The sequence below is a fragment of the Stegostoma tigrinum genome, chromosome 40, assembly GCF_030684315.1.
Source record: "Stegostoma tigrinum isolate sSteTig4 chromosome 40, sSteTig4.hap1, whole genome shotgun sequence".
Lineage (NCBI taxonomy): Eukaryota > Metazoa > Chordata > Chondrichthyes > Orectolobiformes > Stegostomatidae > Stegostoma > Stegostoma tigrinum.
Genome location: NC_081393.1, coordinates 15,904,000 through 15,921,028, shown reverse-complemented (window position 1 = coordinate 15,921,028; position 17,029 = coordinate 15,904,000). Strand labels below are relative to the sequence as shown.

Sequence of the window (17,029 nt, the reverse complement as noted above, 5' to 3'; positions counted from 1 at the left end):
ATAACTGACGTAACAAACCTTTCCCAAAGAAAAGCAATTTATCATCAAACTGATTCTATTTCTGGACGTAGCACGCAAAGACACAATAAACAGATAGGCACGCAAGAGACTGCTGTTCCCTCTGAGAATATAGACACTACCCTTGATTGCAGATCTGTCCTGCTCCAACTGGCTGCTGGCAAAGTCTCAAATACTGCCTAACAAGAGGCACGAGAGAGAGCAGTGAACAAGGTAGGACAGCAGAGAGCCATTACCACTGTGAAGACCTCAGCCAGATAATCATGCAACAGACTGAAAACTGCAACTTAAGAGGAAGCAACAAGGTTACACACTGTACCATTCCAGACGAAGAAAACTAGCTCCCCAATGTACCCCATCTGCCCTCACACCTCAACCAATACACCAAAGACAATGTTAGGTCTAATGCCAGAATATTACACCTTAAAATAGAATCAAAATGTAGATATCAGGCTACCTGGCCCAGGCAATCTCTGGTCATCTTAATCTGCATCTCTTTTCTTTAAATGATCTTGCCATCTATTCTTAAATATGGGTCATCTCTATCCAATCATTGAACTTGTTCCAAAGTCATGCAACATTCTTGGGAAAAGAATTCCTCCCCTGATTGGACCCAAATCTCTTGAACTGAATTCTATCATACAGGTCCCTTCATTCTAAATCTTGCCAACACAGCGAACTGGGTTCCATCTACTCTGTTCATTGCTTCATCACCGACTTATCTGACCCCACAATCTCTTATGTGTCAAAGACAGCGAAGTCTTTCCTCACTTTTGTGTTTCTTCAGAGCAGACATAACCTCTGAACCTGTGCTTTATCTTCACAATTGCCTCAACAACTTTCTGACAGAGTTGAGTCTAAAAATACACAAATTGTGATCTGCCCAATATATATTTCGTTCCAATTATCCAAAAACCCAGTGTTCAAACTGTTTTGCTTGATAACTGACATGTCCAGTTCAGGTGTTGAGATTCACAAACTTTTAAGTCTCTCAGTTGTTTTTATCTGTCATTCTAGATTCACACCTGCAAACTGTCAAAAGCTACGCCCGTGCCTCAATTTCACTTCACTGTTAAGCCAGCTTCCAAATACACCAACCAAACTTTCACATGGGAACTGAAAACAGAAAATAATGCCAATGCCAGCAGGTCAGACAGCATTAGAGAAGCAAGAAAGATGAAGGGTCCCAGCCCGAAATGTCAAATTTCCTGCTCCTCTGATGCTGCCCGACCTGTTGTGGTCCTCCAGCTCCACACTATATCGACTGACTTCCAGCATCTGCACTTCTTGCTGTCTCCCAAATACCCAGCAGGCCTGATACCATCCGTGAAGAGGGGTTTGCGTTGCTTGTCTGACTGAGTGCTCTGAGATGTGACAGGTTTTAGGTGTAGCCAAGGGGAAGGAAGAACAAAAGGGAAGGAGTGTGATGAGGATTGGGAGGGAGAAGTTAAATGACAAAGGGGTTAATGGCGTAACTTAAAGTGATGGCATAAGAAAAAAAAATGTTGAATTAGAGGTGAAAGGGAGAAGTAGAATTATCATTGACAGTTTAATTGTTCAAAAACACAATCAAGAATTTGTTCTCAGTCCTTCTTGACAGTTTGAAAATTTCACATATATCTGGCCATGCATCACCTTTAAGCAAAATGAGCAAGCACACTCTCTAACTTACCTCTCTTTCTGCTTGAACTTGGGCTGCTGGCTGTAAGATGCCTTCTGCTTCAGGCCCGGTGCACCAATCCCTTTGCTGTTGCACAGCAAACACACACAAGAAGATTAAGCCAACATACTGTCTGATTGCAAAATAAAATTGAATAAAGACAACCTCATCAAAAGGCAGGGATAAAACTCCCATTTTCCCATTCTGGAATCAAATTTGGTGCACCTTCCCAAAGTAATTTGCAAAAACTGAGTGAAACAGAGTGACGTCCATAAAAACCAATTATAACTCTGCCACTGTCCTTACACAGCTTCGAACAGACCGAATACTACTTACTCAGCTTCCCATTCACAAAGATCCTGATTTAGTGAAACTTACCTCCTGTGTGGCCCCTGCAGAAGATCCTGTATGTAATTCTGTCTTTCTATCTGGCATCCTCGGGATTGACTGAACACTGCAGAAAAAGAAACAAAGGTTAAGAGATTTTTAAACTGCTAATCAGTGCAATATCCAAGTAGTCACTGAGGGACAAGTCAAGTAGTGAAAATCAAGAACCTACAGTTGATTGCATGTTGAGGGTCCATCCCATCCACATCGATCAAGTACCTTAAACAAATCGGAAAGTGGAATCAGTGAGAGAACTACGAATGAGAATATCTCCAATCATGATAGATCAGAACTGAGGGAACACCGCAACATCGAGGGACAGTACTGAGCAAGTGAAGGGATGCTGTACTATCGGCATGGATTAGTACAAAAGGAGCACAACATTATTTGAGAGGCAGAAATGAAGCAGCGCTGCACTGACACAGGACTGTACTGAAACAGTGCTTACACTCGTGGAGGGAACATCACACTGTCTGAGATACAGTACTGAGGGAGCATGACACAGTCTGAAGGTTATCTGAGACAATGTTGTACTTACCAGTGCTGAGTAAGTGATGCACTGTTGGGAGTGTCAAAACCAAGAATCTTTCAGGGGTCCAGGCCTCAATGGATCATTGAGTTTGTCCAGCAAGCTGCAGAGCAGCAGACAGAGGGGCTGAGCTGGGTTGAAATAGCAACACAGCCAGAATATAGTGCACGGACAGAAAAGGGAGAAACTTCAGTGCATGCTAATTTGATTGATGACCACTGTGGAAACCACGATCTGGACAGACAATATTCAACAGGGTGCCTAAATATCCATCACATGCAGAAGTGCACAGAACAGAAAGGAATCACTGCCATTAGCAAAATAGGGAGGGTGGCAGACGTGTTCAAAAAAATTACTGAAGACAACAGGAACCAGCCCAACAACCAGCATCACCAGAGGCAAGGTCTCAAAGGTCCATTGTCTCCAGGCATCCCATAAGCAACTCCCCCAATTTAAGAGATATCAATACTTTTAATCTACAAAATCAAATGAGAAAGAGGTAGTAGTCAGAACGGTACTACTTCCACCTTGCTCACTCATGTGGTTATTGATACACCTGACAACATACCTGCAAATTAGATAGCCAGTTCTGTTAACTCCATGAGTGCAATGAACTCCAACCAGTTTATCTACAAGCAGACGCACAGAAAGAGAGGTTAAACACAGAGTGTGACCCCAGCCCAGCACGCCACACCTTATGGCGTATATATGTTGGAGGACTGCTTGGGCTCCGCTAGACACTACACGTGACAAAACCGTAGTGTCATAGAGTCAGTACTGAGCGAGTGCTGTACTGTTGGAATGTCCATTTGTTCTTTTGAGGGAGATCCTGGCACAATTCAAAGAAGGTTAATGGAGTTATCTCCGGTGGCCCGGACAACAGTTATTCGTCAACCAACATTATTTGAAAATATGATTATCTGCTTGATCTCACACTACCGTCTGTACGGAGATGCTGTGTACAATTACACCAGTTACCAGACCAGAAAATGAAAGAACTTAATTTGCTCAAAAAACATTTGCGATGCCCAAAAGGTAACGTGATTACTTCACAAGGCAGGAAGCAAAATGAGTTCAGCTACACAACTCAGTCTGAGGTCCCACACCCCAAATAAGCAAGAAAGATAAAACATTGCTTGATCCCAGCTGCCCCAGTCACCACCTTATCCCTAGGCTAGCTACAGTGGAGCAGGGCTGGTGAGCTTACCATTATCCTTGTTATCTGACAAGAATTTTTGTACAGCTTGTTTAAACGTCAAGATGGTTTTTGCATTTGGCACTTCATGTCCAGCAGTGAAAATTTTCTCGTAGACCAAACTTTTTGGCAGCTCCTACAACCAGAGAACATTGCATTGAAAATGAGCTGGCATAGCAACAAGAAAGCATAGATTCACAATTGTTATTTCCTTCAGGAACATCACTGTCTCTGCAACTTCTGCACCCAACATGCAGCCCTGTTCCTCACCGTGCTGAACATGGAGCTCAGAGCTCCCTCCAGCACTCCCCACAATTAAGGGACTGAACAGTGACACGTGAAAATTCTCTCAGCCTCCACCACACTTCAGTGAAGATTCTGCTCAGTGCATGTGGCATACCCTGCATTCTCAGGTTGTCCAGTCTCAGCTCCCCTTGCACATCACTAACAAAGCAAGCACTGCCCTCTGCAGGTTGACACACCGTGGAGAACATGGTGATTGTATTTCTGAAGACAATTAAACCAAAACATTCCCTTGAGTAAAATGTCTTGTGGCTAAATCCCTCAATGGTGGCGCTTATGAGCAATTGACATGAACTTCAACAGTTGGCAGAAATCCTGCATACAAAATTCTAACTTTAAGCAGTAAACCCCCAGCTCTGGTCTGCTCTGATCAGCAAAGGGATAAAAGTGGAGAGGCAGCTGCTGTTACCTGAGGATCATAGTAACGTTTTGTAAAGGTAAGGTCAATGATTTTCCCCAATTCCTCCCTCTGTTCTTTGATTTGTCTGAGGAGGTCAGTCGGTGAGAAGAATTCCTCAGGTTGCAGCTGCCTTTTGAATATCTGAAACAGAAGTACATTAAGGTGGTTCATGAGATTCATAAGCAGTACAGGACCATTTCCACTGTGATTTGTTCATGACAGGTGGGCATCACTGGCTAGACCAGCATTAGTTGCTCATACCTAATTGACCTCAATATGGCAGTGGTGAGCTGCTGCAGTTTTTTACACATGCTGTGAACAAAGGAGGAGGAGGAGGAGGAGTGGGCCACTAAGCTTACACTATTCAAAACAATTATCAGAAGTCACACGACACCAGGTTATAGTCCAACCGGTTTATTTGAAATCACAAGCTTTCGGAGCAGAGTCCCTTCATCAAGTGGTGAGACAGAAGCAACAGAGCATAGAATTTATAGGCAGAGATCAAAAGATCAGACAAATGGTATGGGTGGAGTGTCGAATATTAAGTTCCTGCAGATGATGAGTAAGTGTTAGACAGTGTGAGTGATGTATCAGCAGCTGAATAACAAGCAAAGGGATGACATATAAACCGATTAAATGAGGCAGAGAGATAATTACAAAAAATTAAAAGTGAAGTGGTGCTGGAGACAAACCAAATGACTCAAATAACATCAGAGATAGTTGGAACTGCAGATGCTGGAGAATCTGAGATAACAAGGTGTAGAGCTGGATGAACACAGCAGGCCAAGCAGCATCAGAGGAGCAGGAAGGCTGATGTTTTGGGCTGAGACCCTTCTTCAGAAAATGATTTTCTGAAGAAGGGTCTAGGCCCAAAACATCAGCCTTCCTGCTCCTTTGATGCTGCTTGGCTTGCTGTATTCATCCAGCTGTACACCTTGTTGACTCAAATAAAGTGATACTTGTGAGTCATATGCTGAGGGTCTAACCAAAGTAATAAGTAATCCAAAACAGCACAAACTAATTAAGATAAAGCAATCATAACAATTTATCCAGGTGATGACGACAAAACTGGACAGTAAGGTAAGGAAGATTTTACAGATATAGAACAGTGTGGTGGGGTCACATGTCACACAACATGAATCCAAAATCATGGCTGAGGCCGTTGTCTTGGATATGGAACTTGGCTGTCAGTTTCTGCTCAGTGATTCTGCGTTGTTGGAAATCTTGAAGGCTGCCTTGGAGGATGCTTACCCAAAGATTGGAAGCTGAAGTGTTCCCCCACTGTGAGGGATCATTCCTGTCTGGCGATTGTTGCGAGGTGTTCATTCATCCATTGTTGTAATGTCTGCACTGTCTCACCAATATGCCATGCCATGGGCCATCCATGCCTGCAGCGTATGAGATAGACAACATTGGCCAAGTCACACAATATCTGCTGTGTACGGGTGGGCGCTGTTCCCACGTGTGATGGTAGCGGTTGTGAAGTGTTTTGGTTGATGTTCTCCTGAAGATTGGGCATTTTGCTGCAAATGATGTTCTATTTAAGGTTTTGCAGTTGTTTGAAGGTGATGAGTGGAGGCAAGGTGCTCATCAACATCAGGCAGCAAGCCCAATGGGACAACCAATGAACCAGAACAGTGGAGAGAGAGAGATCCACGATGGGGCGACCAAAGAAAAAAAGTGTCGAGTTGGACCACTCAGGAAGGCCATTTCCCTAGGCTTGATAGGTATGCTTATGCTGTCAGGAGATGTGTTAATGCCAGATTCGTCAGCCATGTTCATAAGGCAGTGCAGAACATAATGTAACGCCATCCATGCTCTCAAGACCAATCGCAACATTGTCACCAAACCAGCAGACAGAGACGTCAACATCCTACAGAACAGAACATATACTGCAAATAGGCATGCCGACAGCTAAACAGCTGAGAACACTACAGACAACTATCTCCAATCTAACCAAAGAACACAACCTTCAACTGAACAGACTGATCAAGACCTTTGATCCGGATCGTCTGATTATCCTATGCACTATCATCCTGCGCATTTCTCATGTTGGAGAGTTCTGCTGCCTTCCAAAGATACAAAAGCCAATACACCTGGACGTCCCATCGTATCAGGCAATGGGACCCTGTATGAGAACCTCTCTGGCTATGTCGACGGCATCTTGAATCTCACTGTACAAGGAACCCCCAGCTTCCGCCACGACACGACAGATTTCTTACAGAAACTCAGCATCTACGCACCAGTCAAACCAGGAACATTCCTTGTCGCAATGGATGTTTTGGTGCTCTACAGCAGCATCCCCCACGACAAAGGCATCACTGCAACAGCCTCAGTACTCGATACCAACAGACACCATCCTACAACTCATCTGTTTCATCCCTGACCACAACGTCTTCACCTTCAACACCCTGTTCTTCATCCAGACACATGGAACATGGGGACTGTACGTGCCAACGTGTCAACATTTTCACGCACAAGTTTTGAGCAAGACTTCTTTGCCGCACAGGATCTCCGACCAACGTTACACACCAGATAATTGATTACTTCTTTTCTTGGTGAGGAATCATGAAACAACTACATTGTGATATCGACAAGTTTCATCCCACCATCACACTTACAATGGATTACTCTTCAGAATCAGTCTCATTCGTGGACACACACATCTCCATCAAGGACAGATACCTCTATCTTATTCAACTGCAAGCCCATGGATAACCTTGTGATTCTGCACTTCTCTAGGTTCCACCCTAAACATATTAAAGAAGCTATCCCCTACGGACATACCCCGTGCATACACAGGATCTGCTCAGATGAGGAGGAATGAATCAGACATCTAAAGGTTTTGAAAGGTGCCCTCATAAGAATGATACACGATGCTCAACTCATCGACCATCAGTTCCAACGTGCCACAGTGAAACACCACAATGACCTCCTCACAACACAAACACAGGATACGACTCAGAAAGCACCCTTCATTGTCCAGTACTTCCCTGGAGCGGAGAGACTCAGAAAGCACCCTTCATTGTCCAGTACTTCCCTGGAGTGGAGAGACTCAGAAAGCACCCTTCATTGTCCAGTACTTCCCTGGAGCGGAGAGACTCAGAAAGCACCCTTCATTGTCCAGTACTTCCCTGGAGCGGAGAGACTCAGAAAGCACCCTTCATTGTCCAGTACTTCCCTGGAGCGGAGAGACTCAGAAAGCACCCTTCATTGTCCAGTACTTCCCTGGAGCGGAGAGACTCAGAAAGCACCCTTCATTGTCCAGTACTTCCCTGGAGCGGAGAGACTCAGAAAGCACCCTTCATTGTCCAGTACTTCCCTGGAGCGGAGAGACTCAGAAAGCACCCTTCATTGTCCAGTACTTCCCTGGAGCGGAGAGACTCAGAAAGCACCCTTCATTGTCCAGTACTTCCCTGGAGCGGAGAGACTCAGAAAGCACCCTTCATTGTCCAGTACTTCCCTGGAGCGGAGAGACTCAGAAAGCACCCTTCATTGTCCAGTACTTCCCTGGAGTGGAGAGACTCAGAAAGCACCCTTCATTGTCCAGTACTTCCCTGGAGCGGAGAGACTCAGAAAGCACCCTTCATTGTCCAGTACTTCCCTGGAGCGGAGAGACTCAGAAAGCACCCTTCATTGTCCAGTACTTCCCTGGAGCGGAGAGACTCAGAAAGCACCCTTCATTGTCCAGTACTTCCCTGGAGCGGAGAGACTCAGAAAGCACCCTTCATTGTCCAGTACTTCCCTGGAGCGGAGAGACTCAGAAAGCACCCTTCATTGTCCAGTACTTCCCTGGAGCGGAGAGACTCAGAAAGCACCCTTCATTGTCCAGTACTTCCCTGGAGCGGAGAGACTCAGAAAGCACCCTTCATTGTCCAGTACTTCCCTGGAGCGGAGAGACTCAGAAAGCACCCTTCATTGTCCAGTACTTCCCTGGAGCGGAGAGACTCAGAAAGCACCCTTCATTGTCCAGTACTTCCCTGGAGCGGAGAGACTCAGAAAGCACCCTTCATTGTCCAGTACTTCCCTGGAGCGGAGAGACTCAGAAAGCACCCTTCATTGTCCAGTACTTCCCTGGAGCGGAGAGACTACGCCATGTACTTCACAGCCTTCAATATGTCATCAATGACAATGAGTATCTTGCCAAGATGCTCCCTATATCTCCACTTGTCACCCTCAAACAACCGCCAAACCTTAAACAAACCATCATTCACAGCAAACTATCCAGCCTTCAGGAGAACATCAATCACAACGCCACAATACCTTGCCAAGGCAACCTCTGCAAGGCACGTCAGATCATTGATATGGATACTACTATCACACATGGGAACACCACCCATCGTATACACAGCAGCTATTCATGTTACTCAGCCAGTGTTGTGTACGTCATATGCTCCAGGCAAGGATGCTCCGAGGCAAGACTATGCAGATGCTACAACAACGGATGAATGGACACTGCAAAACAATCGCCAGACAGGAATGCTCCCTCCCAGTCGGGAACACTTCAGTGATCAAGGAAATTCAGCTTCCAATCTTTGGGTTAGAGTCCTCCAAGGTGGCCTTCGAGATATACAACAAGGCAGAATCACCCAGCAGGAACTGATAGTCAAGTTCGGTATTCACGAAGACGGTCTCGACTGTGATCTTGGGTTTGTGTTGTGCAAAATGTGACCAAACCACAACGTTCTATATCTGTAAAATCTTCCTTACTGTCCTGTTTTGTCTCCAATACCCAGATAAATTGTTCTGGCAACAATACCTACAAAACTGCCCATTACTCCTATTCCTGTCTTACTTTCATACTTCTTAGAGGTTTGTAAAAACCATTTAGCCCCTCAGCCTGTTCAGTCGTTCATTGAAATCATAGCCAAGTTCCGATCTAACTCCACATTGTACATACGTTAATTGCTTTAAGTTACAAAGTATCTGTCATCAGGTTTAAATTGAGCAGCTGATCTTGTATCAATTGTTATTCGTGGAAGAGAGTTCCAAATTTGTGTCATCATGGGTGTGTACTAAATTTTATTGATTTCATTCTAGGCGGGTGTACCTCATACTTTAGGACTGTACTCCTTAAGGCTGAAGACAGCCTTAACTTACCACCCTACCTGTAACTTGTGGAAATGACAATCAGATCACCCACCACCCAACTTTTTAAGCTCCAAGAAATGTAACTTCAGTTTGTACATTCTTTGGTGGCACAGTAGGTCAGTAATTACCACTGTTGCCTCACAGCACCACGGACCTAGGTTCGATTCCACCCTTGGATGACTGTCCAAGTGTAGTTTGCATGTTCTCCCCGTGTCTGCGTGGGTTTCCTCTGGTTACCTCCCACTGTCTAAAGGTGTGCAGGTTAGATGGATTGGCCACGCAAAAATGCCCTGATGGATATGCAGGCAAGTTTGATTAGCCAAGGGGAATACAGGGTGATAAGGATAGGGTGGGGGAATTGGGTTTGGGTGGGATGGTCTTCAGAGGGTTGGTGTGGATTCAATGGGCCAAATGGCCTGCCTCCACACTTCGGGGATTCGATGATTTCATGAATTTCTTCCTTTCGGTAAATGGAAACAGCGTTCCATCCGAAGACATGGTGCAGTATAACCAGTTTTGTCTAATCAGCTTTAACGACAAAACCCATCAGGTTTCCTGATTTTATTTTTATACCTGCTTCAGAGGGACTTTAAAGGCGATGAATCTTGTCCCCGGAAGCCGGCGTCCCACAGCAGAATATTTCTGCCATCTGCAGAGAGAGGAGACATGAGAGATAACGAGGCAGCAACAGATGAGCGATGTTGCAGGGAAGAGGAACCGATTGAAAATCACGAATCATCAGCGGGAAAGGTCAAAAAAAGAGAGGGGCAGCCCGACCCCAGAGGAGACCAACGCCCAGAAACTGAAGGCCTTACCTATCCGGGATCTTGTTTTTGCTCATGACTTCAGGTAGGCTGACACCACCCCCACTGCTAGTGCCGCCGGGCCGCGTAACACTCCCCACCGCCAGGAACAGGCCTCGGAGCCGGCGCCAGGCCAGGCCCATTGCGCAGGCGCGCCTTAGACAAACGGTGTGGGAGGGGCTATTGGCGGGGATGGGAGGAGGCAGAGCGATCGGCCCGTGAGTGGTGGTAGCGGGGGGAAAGAGGGAGGCAGAGGGGAGGGCCAGTGGAAGGGGGACGGGATAGGGAGGCAGAGGGGAGGGCCAGAGGGCGGGGGACGGGATAGGGAGGCAGAGGGGAGGGCCAGTGGGCGGGGGACGGGATAGGGAGGCAGAGGGGAGGGCCAGAGGGCGGGGGACGGGATAGGGAGGCAGAGGGGAGGGCCAGAGGGCGGGGGACGGGATAGGGAGGCAGAGGGGAGGGCCAGAGGGCGGGGGACGGGATAGGGAGGCAGAGGGGAGGGCCAGTGGGCGGGGGACGGGATAGGGAGGCAGAGGGGAGGGCCAGAGGGCGGGGGACGGGATAGGGAGGCAGAGGGGAGGGCCAGTGGGCGGGGGACGGGATAGGGAGGCAGAGGGGAGGGCAAGTGGGCGGGGGACGGGATAGGGAGGCAGAGGGGAGGGCCAGCGGGCGGGGGACGGGATAGGGAGGCAGAGGGGAGGGCCAGCGGGCGGGGGACGGGATACGGAGGCAGAGGGGAGGGCCAGCGGGCGGGGGACGGGATAGGGAGGCAGAGGGCTGGGCCAGTGGGTGGGGGAGGGGACACGGAGGCAGAGGGGAGGGCCAGCGGGTGGGGGCAGGGAGGCGGAGGGCTGCACTAGCAGTGGACGGGGGAGGGGCAGTGGACGGGGGAGGGGCACTGGACATGGTGGAAGAAGGGGACAGGGAGAAGGAGGTGGATGAGAGGGTGTGGGTCGAATTGGGAGTCAGGTTTGAGGGTAAGTGGAAGATAGGGAGTGGAAATGCAAGTGTGGAAGTGGGTGGGAAGTGAGGGTACTGCATTTGGGGGGGTCAAGTAGAATTCAGGTGAAGAGGTTGTCTTGGGTGAAGTGGAAGTTGGATAGAGGCGTGGCAGATGGGAGTGTAGTGGGACTCAAAGAAATGAGGACATGGAGGGGAATGGGAGTCAAAGGGTGTGGAAGTGTGGGAAATAGACACCGGGGTATGCAGAAGTTGGGAAGTGGAAGTCAGGATGGAATGGAGGTGACAGGGCAAGTGGAGGTCAGGAGGAAGTGGAAGTCAGGTGGAGGCAGGTGGAAGTGGAAGTGGGGGCAGATGTGGAAGTGTGAGGAAGTGGAAATCTAGGGTCTGTTGTAACTGGAAGTCAGAGGTGGGAGTTGAATTCAGAGGTAGTTAAAGTTGGGGAAATGTGGGTCAGGGAGGACGTGGAGCTGGGGGAAGTAGAAGTGGGATATGTGGAACTCAGAGCAGTTGGGAGAATTGGACATGGGGTGAAAATGGAAGTCAAGGTGGGGTGCAAATTGGGATGTGGAAGTGGGTGCAAGCAGAATTTGGAGCAAGTGGAGGTCTGTGAGAGAAAAAGTTAGGGGAAGTGGAAGTGGGGAAAGTGAAAATGGAGGTGGGGAAAGTGGAAGTTGAGAGTGTGAGAAGTGGAAGTAAGGGTTGGATTGGAGGTCCAGCAGGGAAATAGAGGTCTGAGGGGGGAAATATAGGTCTGGGTTAGATGGAATGGTAATCTTGGGGGTAGGAGGTAGAAGTCAGGGATATATGTAAGTCAAGGTGGGAGCATGTGGACGTTGGGGCTGGCAGTGGAAGTTAGGATGAAACAGACGTGTGTGGAGGTTTGGGGGATGTGGAAGTAGGTGTGTGGAGGATGTTGATGCCTGGGGGGGGGGGGTCGGAAGAGGATGTCTGGGGAATGTGGAAGTGGGGAGGAAATGGAAGTCAAGGTTGGAGGAAGTGGAGGTGGGCAGGAAGTGAAGGTCTGGGGGGATAATGGAAGTCGGGGGATGTGGAAATCGAGGTTTGAAGTGGAAGTTGGATGTGCGGCAAGTCATGGGAACTGGGGAATAAGTGGAAGTTGGGGAGGGAATGGAAGACAGTGTATGGAGGGATGTGGAGGTCGGGTGAAGCGAATGTCTGGGAGGAAGTGGAAATGGGGAGGAAATGGATGTTAGAGTTGGGGAAGTCAAAGATGGGGTGCAGTGGAAGTTAAGGGGTTGAGGAATGGGTGGGAATTGCAAGTGAATGTCGAGGAAAGTGGAAGTTTGGGGAAATGGAAGTCAAGGAGCAAAATGGCAGGTGGGGTGGTGGAAATCAAAGGAGGCATTTGACAGTCCAAGAGAAGGTGAGGAAGTGGAAGACTGATGGGGTGGGGCAGAGTAGTGGTGGTACAGTATGTGTGGAGGGAGGTCTTGTGTGGGTGTGGAGTGGAGGCTGAGGGAGGAATTGGAGGTCTGATGGGGAAGGAATTTGGGATGTGGGGAACAGTAAATCCAGGGGGCAGAAGTAGAAGTTGAGGGGGAATGGAGATCTTGCAGGGTGGAATGGAGGTTTGGGGGGAAGCGTAAGTTGATGTGGGGCGTGTAGGTATAGGGTCTGGAAAGAGGTTAATGTAGGGTGTAATGGATGCTGGGGCGGGAATTGGAGGTCACTGGGGGGGAATGGAGTTCTGGTGGGGCGGGGAATGAAGTCTGGGGGAAAGTGGAAGTCGAGGGTGGGGGGAAATGAAAGTTGGGGTGGAGTAGAAGTCAAGGGTAAGTGGAACACGGAGAATGGAATTGTGGGGGGAAGTGGAAGTCAGGGGGAAATGGAAGGCAGGGCAAGTGGAAGTCGGGGTGTGGGGAAGTGGAAGTTGGAGGGAATTGAAAGTTGGGGATGGGGAAAGTGGTAGGTGGAGGGATGTGGAGGTCAAGGTGTGGCAGAATGTGGAAGTTGGGGAGAAGTGGAAATCGGGTGGGGGTCACTGGATGTCCAGGGTGGGTTAGAAGTGGAATTTGAGGAGTGGAAGTGGTAGGCAGGGGCATGTAGAAGCTAAAATTGGATGTGGGTGGGAAGTGGAGGTGTGGGAAAGTGGAAGGACAAAATGGAAGTTGTGTGTGGAGCAACTGGAAGTTAGTGGCAGTGGAAGTTAAGGAGGAAGTGGCGGTCGCAGAAAATTGAAGTCAGATTTGAGTAAAGTGGAGCATGTGGAAGTTGAGGTATGAGGGAAGGGTAGGTTGGAGTATGTGGAAGTGGTGGGAAGTGGAAGGCAGGGTTTGTGGAAGTTGGGGTTGGGAGGTTGTGGAAGTGGAAAGCCTGGGAAATTGGATGTCGAAGGGAATGGAAGTGGGCGGAAGCAGAAGTCGGGGTGAAATGTTGATCTGTGGGGAAGTGGAGGTTTTGGGTGGGAGGTTGGCGGTTGAGGGTGGGAAGACTGGAAGTTGGGAGAAGTGAAAGTAACAGAAAAGTGAAAGACGGGGAGAGGTGGAAGTCAGGGGAAATGGAAGTTGGTGTGTGTGTGGGGGCATGTGGATATCTGAGAGGAAGTGGATGTGGGGAGGAAATGGAAGTCAAGGTTGTGGGAAGTGGAAGAGGTCGTGGAAGTGGTGGGGGGAAGAAGAGGTGAGTGAAAAGTGGAAGTTGGGAAAAGTAGAAGCCTGGAAAAAAATGGAGGTGCGCAGGGAGTGAAAGTCTGGCGGGGTATATGGATATTTTGGGAACGGAAGGCAGGGTTGGCATGATATGAAAGTAGAGGAGGCGTGGAAGGAAAGTGGAAGTTGGGGTAAAATGGAAAACAGGGGAGTGGAAGTTGGTGGGAAATGCAAGTTGATTTTGATGAAAAGTGAAAGATGGGGGGAATGGAGATCGGGACGAGAAGTGGAGATTGGCTGCAAAATGGCAGTTGGGGGGAGCCAGTGTGGAGGATTGGGTGATGTGCAAGTTAGGTGCAATGGAAGTCTAGCGGGGAATTGAGGTCTGGGGGGATTGGGAGTGGAGGTCTGTGGGTGAATAGAGGTTTGAGACAGGGAAATGTAGGTGTGGGGGGATGGAATGGAAATCTTGGGGGGAAGTGAAAGTCAGGTGGGGTGTGTAAGTTGAGGTGAGGGGCTGTGGATGCTGGGGGAGGAAGTGGAAGTTGGCTGAACTGGAAGGATGGTGTGGAGGTTTGGGGGAAGTTGAAGTTGGGATATGTTGAAGTTGGTGTGTGGGGGGTTGTCGAAGTCAGGGGCAAGAGGATGCCTGGCAGAAGTGTAAGTTGGAGTGTGTGGAAGTTTGAAGAAAGTGGAAGCTGGGGGACAGTGGGAGATAAGAAGTAGTGACAGTAGGGTGGGAAGTGGAAGTTTCGGGTAAGTAGGGATGGGGTGGGAAGTGAGAGTCCGGTTGGAAGTGGGAGTTGCAGGTAAGTAGAGATGGGGTAGGAAGTGAGATTCGAGTTGGAAGTGGAAGTTGGGAAGGAAGTGGAGGTAGGCAGGGAGTCAAGATCTGGGGCGGGCGGGCGGGCGGGTGGGAAGCAAAGTGGAAGTTGGGAGAAGTGAAAATTGGCCGGAAGTGGAGATAAGGTGGACAACTGGAATTTGGGGGAATGTGAAAGTCGAAAGACAAGTGAAAGTTCAATGTGGGACAAGTCATGGGAAGTGGGAGCAAGTTGAAGTTGGCAAAATTGTTGATTGGTAGGGAAATGGAGGTTTTGGCAGGTGTGGAGGTTGGAGGTGGGGAAGCCATAAGTCAGGAGGAGTAGAAGTGGCAGGACAGTGGAAGATGGGCAGACAAAGTAGGGGGGAGGTGAAAGAGATAATGGGAACTGCAGATGCTGGAGATTCCAAGATAATAAAATGTGAGGCTGGATGAACACAGCAGGCCAAGCAGCATCTCAGGAGCACAAAAGCTGACGTTTCGGGCCTAGACCCTTCATCAGAGAGGGGGATGGGGTGAGGGCTCTGGAATAAATAGGGGGAGAGAGAGGGGGAGGCGGACCGAAGATGGAGAGTAAAGAAGATAGGTGGAGAGAGTATAGGTGGGGAGATATGGAGGGGATAGGTCAGTCCAGGGAAGACGGACAGGTGAAGGAGGTGGGATGAGGTTAGTAGGTAGCTGGGGGTGCGGCTTGGGGTGGGAGGAAGGGATGGGTGAGAGGAAGAACCGGTTAGGGAGGCAGAGACAGGTTGGACCGGTTTTGGGATGCAGTGGGTGGGGGGGAAGAGCTGGGCTGGTTGTGAGGTGCAGTGGGGGGAGGGGACGAACTGGGCTGGTTTAGGGATGCAGAGATAATGGGAACTGCAGATGCTGGAGACTCCAAGATAATAAAATGTGAGGCTGGATGAACACAGCAGGCCAAGCAGCATCCCAGGAGCACAAAAGCTGACGTTTCGGGCCTAGACCCTTCATCAGAGAGCGTCGCTCTCTGATGAAGGGTCTAGGCCCGAAACGTCAGCTTTTGTGCTCCTGGGATGCTGCTTGGCCTGCTGTGTTCATCCAGCCTCACATTTTATTATCTTGGTTTAGGGATGCAGTTGGGGAAGGGGAGATTTTGAAACTGGTGAAGTCCACATTGATACCATATGGCTGCAGGGTTCCCAGGCGGAATATGAGTTGCTGTTCCTGCAACCTTCGGGTGGCATCATTGTGGCACTGCAGGAGGCCCATGATGGACATGTCATCTAGAGAATGGGAGGGGGAGTGGAAATGGTTTGCGACTGGGAGGTGCAGTTGTTTGTTGCGAACTGAGCGGAGGTGTTCTGCAAAGCGGTCCCCAAGCCTCCTTGCTTGGCCTGCTGTGTTCATCCAGCCTCACATTTTATTATCTTGGAATTCTCCAGCATCTGCAGTTCCCATTATCTCTGCCCACTGAAATCACCCAGGTTCCAGATTTTTCAAAAATTTAAATCGCATTCCATCATCCACTGTGGTGGGATTTGGACCCCAGAACATTAGCCCACTTTCTGGATTAATAGTCGAGTGATTGTTCTGCGGGGTAGGTCCTCTGAGTGGGAGGTGGTCTGGGCGCGGGAGAGGAGGAGAGGGAAAGCGGTGAGGGGAGAGGCTTTAAGGAAGGACTGGGGAGGGTCGAGGGAGCTGGGGGTGTGGAGAAGGGCGATGGATGGACGTTTGGGGAGGGGTTCGGGCAGGAAATGAACTGAATGGCTACTGGAGGAGAGGGCCAGGGTCAGAGATGAAGGCCTAGGGGTGGCAACAGAATAAAGGGGGAATGCCAAAGGGGATAGTGTCGCGTCGTACAAACGCAGAAGCGCGCGTGCGCAGCAGCGCGAGACCTTGCGTTCACGACGGTTGGGAGTTTGACTTTTTGAATTGATCTGACGGTTGCTTCCACAAGGAGGTTCTCTGCCTGTGCTCCTCGACAGCCCTCCTTTCCACCATCACCGCCAGCTCCTCAGGGTCAGCGCTGGGGGAGTGCCGCGGCATTTCCATTCCCCCGTTCCGGATCTGTCCGTCCGTTACAGGGCCGGGGGAAATCAGTCCTGTGCTCGAAAAGCGAGAGGAAAAATAAACACAGCCAAACTCTACTGCTTCAGAGCCAGGGGTCGCCCAACAGATCAGGAGGATTTTGTTTTCCTCGGAGGGAGTTTTAGGAATCTTCCCCCTGCAAAGGAGGTGGCAGCAGAGACCCTGTACCTTCTGAAGGTCGACGTAGATGGATTCTTGA

At 49.2% G+C, this 17,029-nt stretch overlaps 2 protein-coding genes across 10 annotated transcripts in view; one reads left to right on the top strand and one right to left on the bottom strand.

The window, feature by feature from the left end:
• Window positions 1–10,686, bottom strand: part of dusp11 (dual specificity phosphatase 11 (RNA/RNP complex 1-interacting)) — a 13,791-nt gene extending 3,105 nt beyond the window's left edge. Inside the window, exons 1-8 of one of the 2 annotated variants that reach the window (XM_059641189.1) lie at window positions 10,399–10,686; window positions 10,157–10,232; window positions 4,502–4,633; window positions 3,802–3,925; window positions 3,163–3,223; window positions 2,238–2,284; window positions 2,057–2,132; window positions 1,691–1,811 (exon numbers count right to left, since the gene is read on the bottom strand). In XM_059641189.1, the coding sequence (XP_059497172.1) occupies window positions 1,691–1,811; window positions 2,057–2,132; window positions 2,238–2,284; window positions 3,163–3,223; window positions 3,802–3,925; window positions 4,502–4,633; window positions 10,157–10,232; window positions 10,399–10,529 (768 nt within the window). In that variant the 5' untranslated portion in view covers window positions 10,530–10,686. The remainder of the gene's footprint in view (window positions 1–1,690; window positions 1,812–2,056; window positions 2,133–2,237; window positions 2,285–3,162; window positions 3,224–3,801; window positions 3,926–4,501; window positions 4,634–10,156; window positions 10,233–10,398) is intronic. The other variant, XM_059641188.1, reaches the window with a different exon arrangement.
• The window catches only part of LOC125448002 (transcription factor IIIB 50 kDa subunit-like), a 28,391-nt gene continuing 21,948 nt past the window's right edge, over window positions 10,587–17,029 (top strand). The window contains exon 1 of one of the 8 annotated variants that reach the window (XM_059641186.1): window positions 10,587–10,604. Coding sequence is in view for 3 of the 8 variants with exons in the window: in XM_059641181.1 (XP_059497164.1) it covers window positions 14,557–14,618 (62 nt within the window). In the remaining 5 variants the exon portion in view is untranslated. Of the gene's footprint in view, window positions 10,605–11,323; window positions 11,364–11,393; window positions 12,734–13,386; window positions 13,587–14,484; window positions 14,619–16,094; window positions 16,340–16,525; window positions 16,762–17,029 lie in introns of those variants that run through there. The other 7 variants (XM_059641187.1, XM_059641184.1, XM_059641182.1 and 4 more) reach the window with 7 other exon arrangements.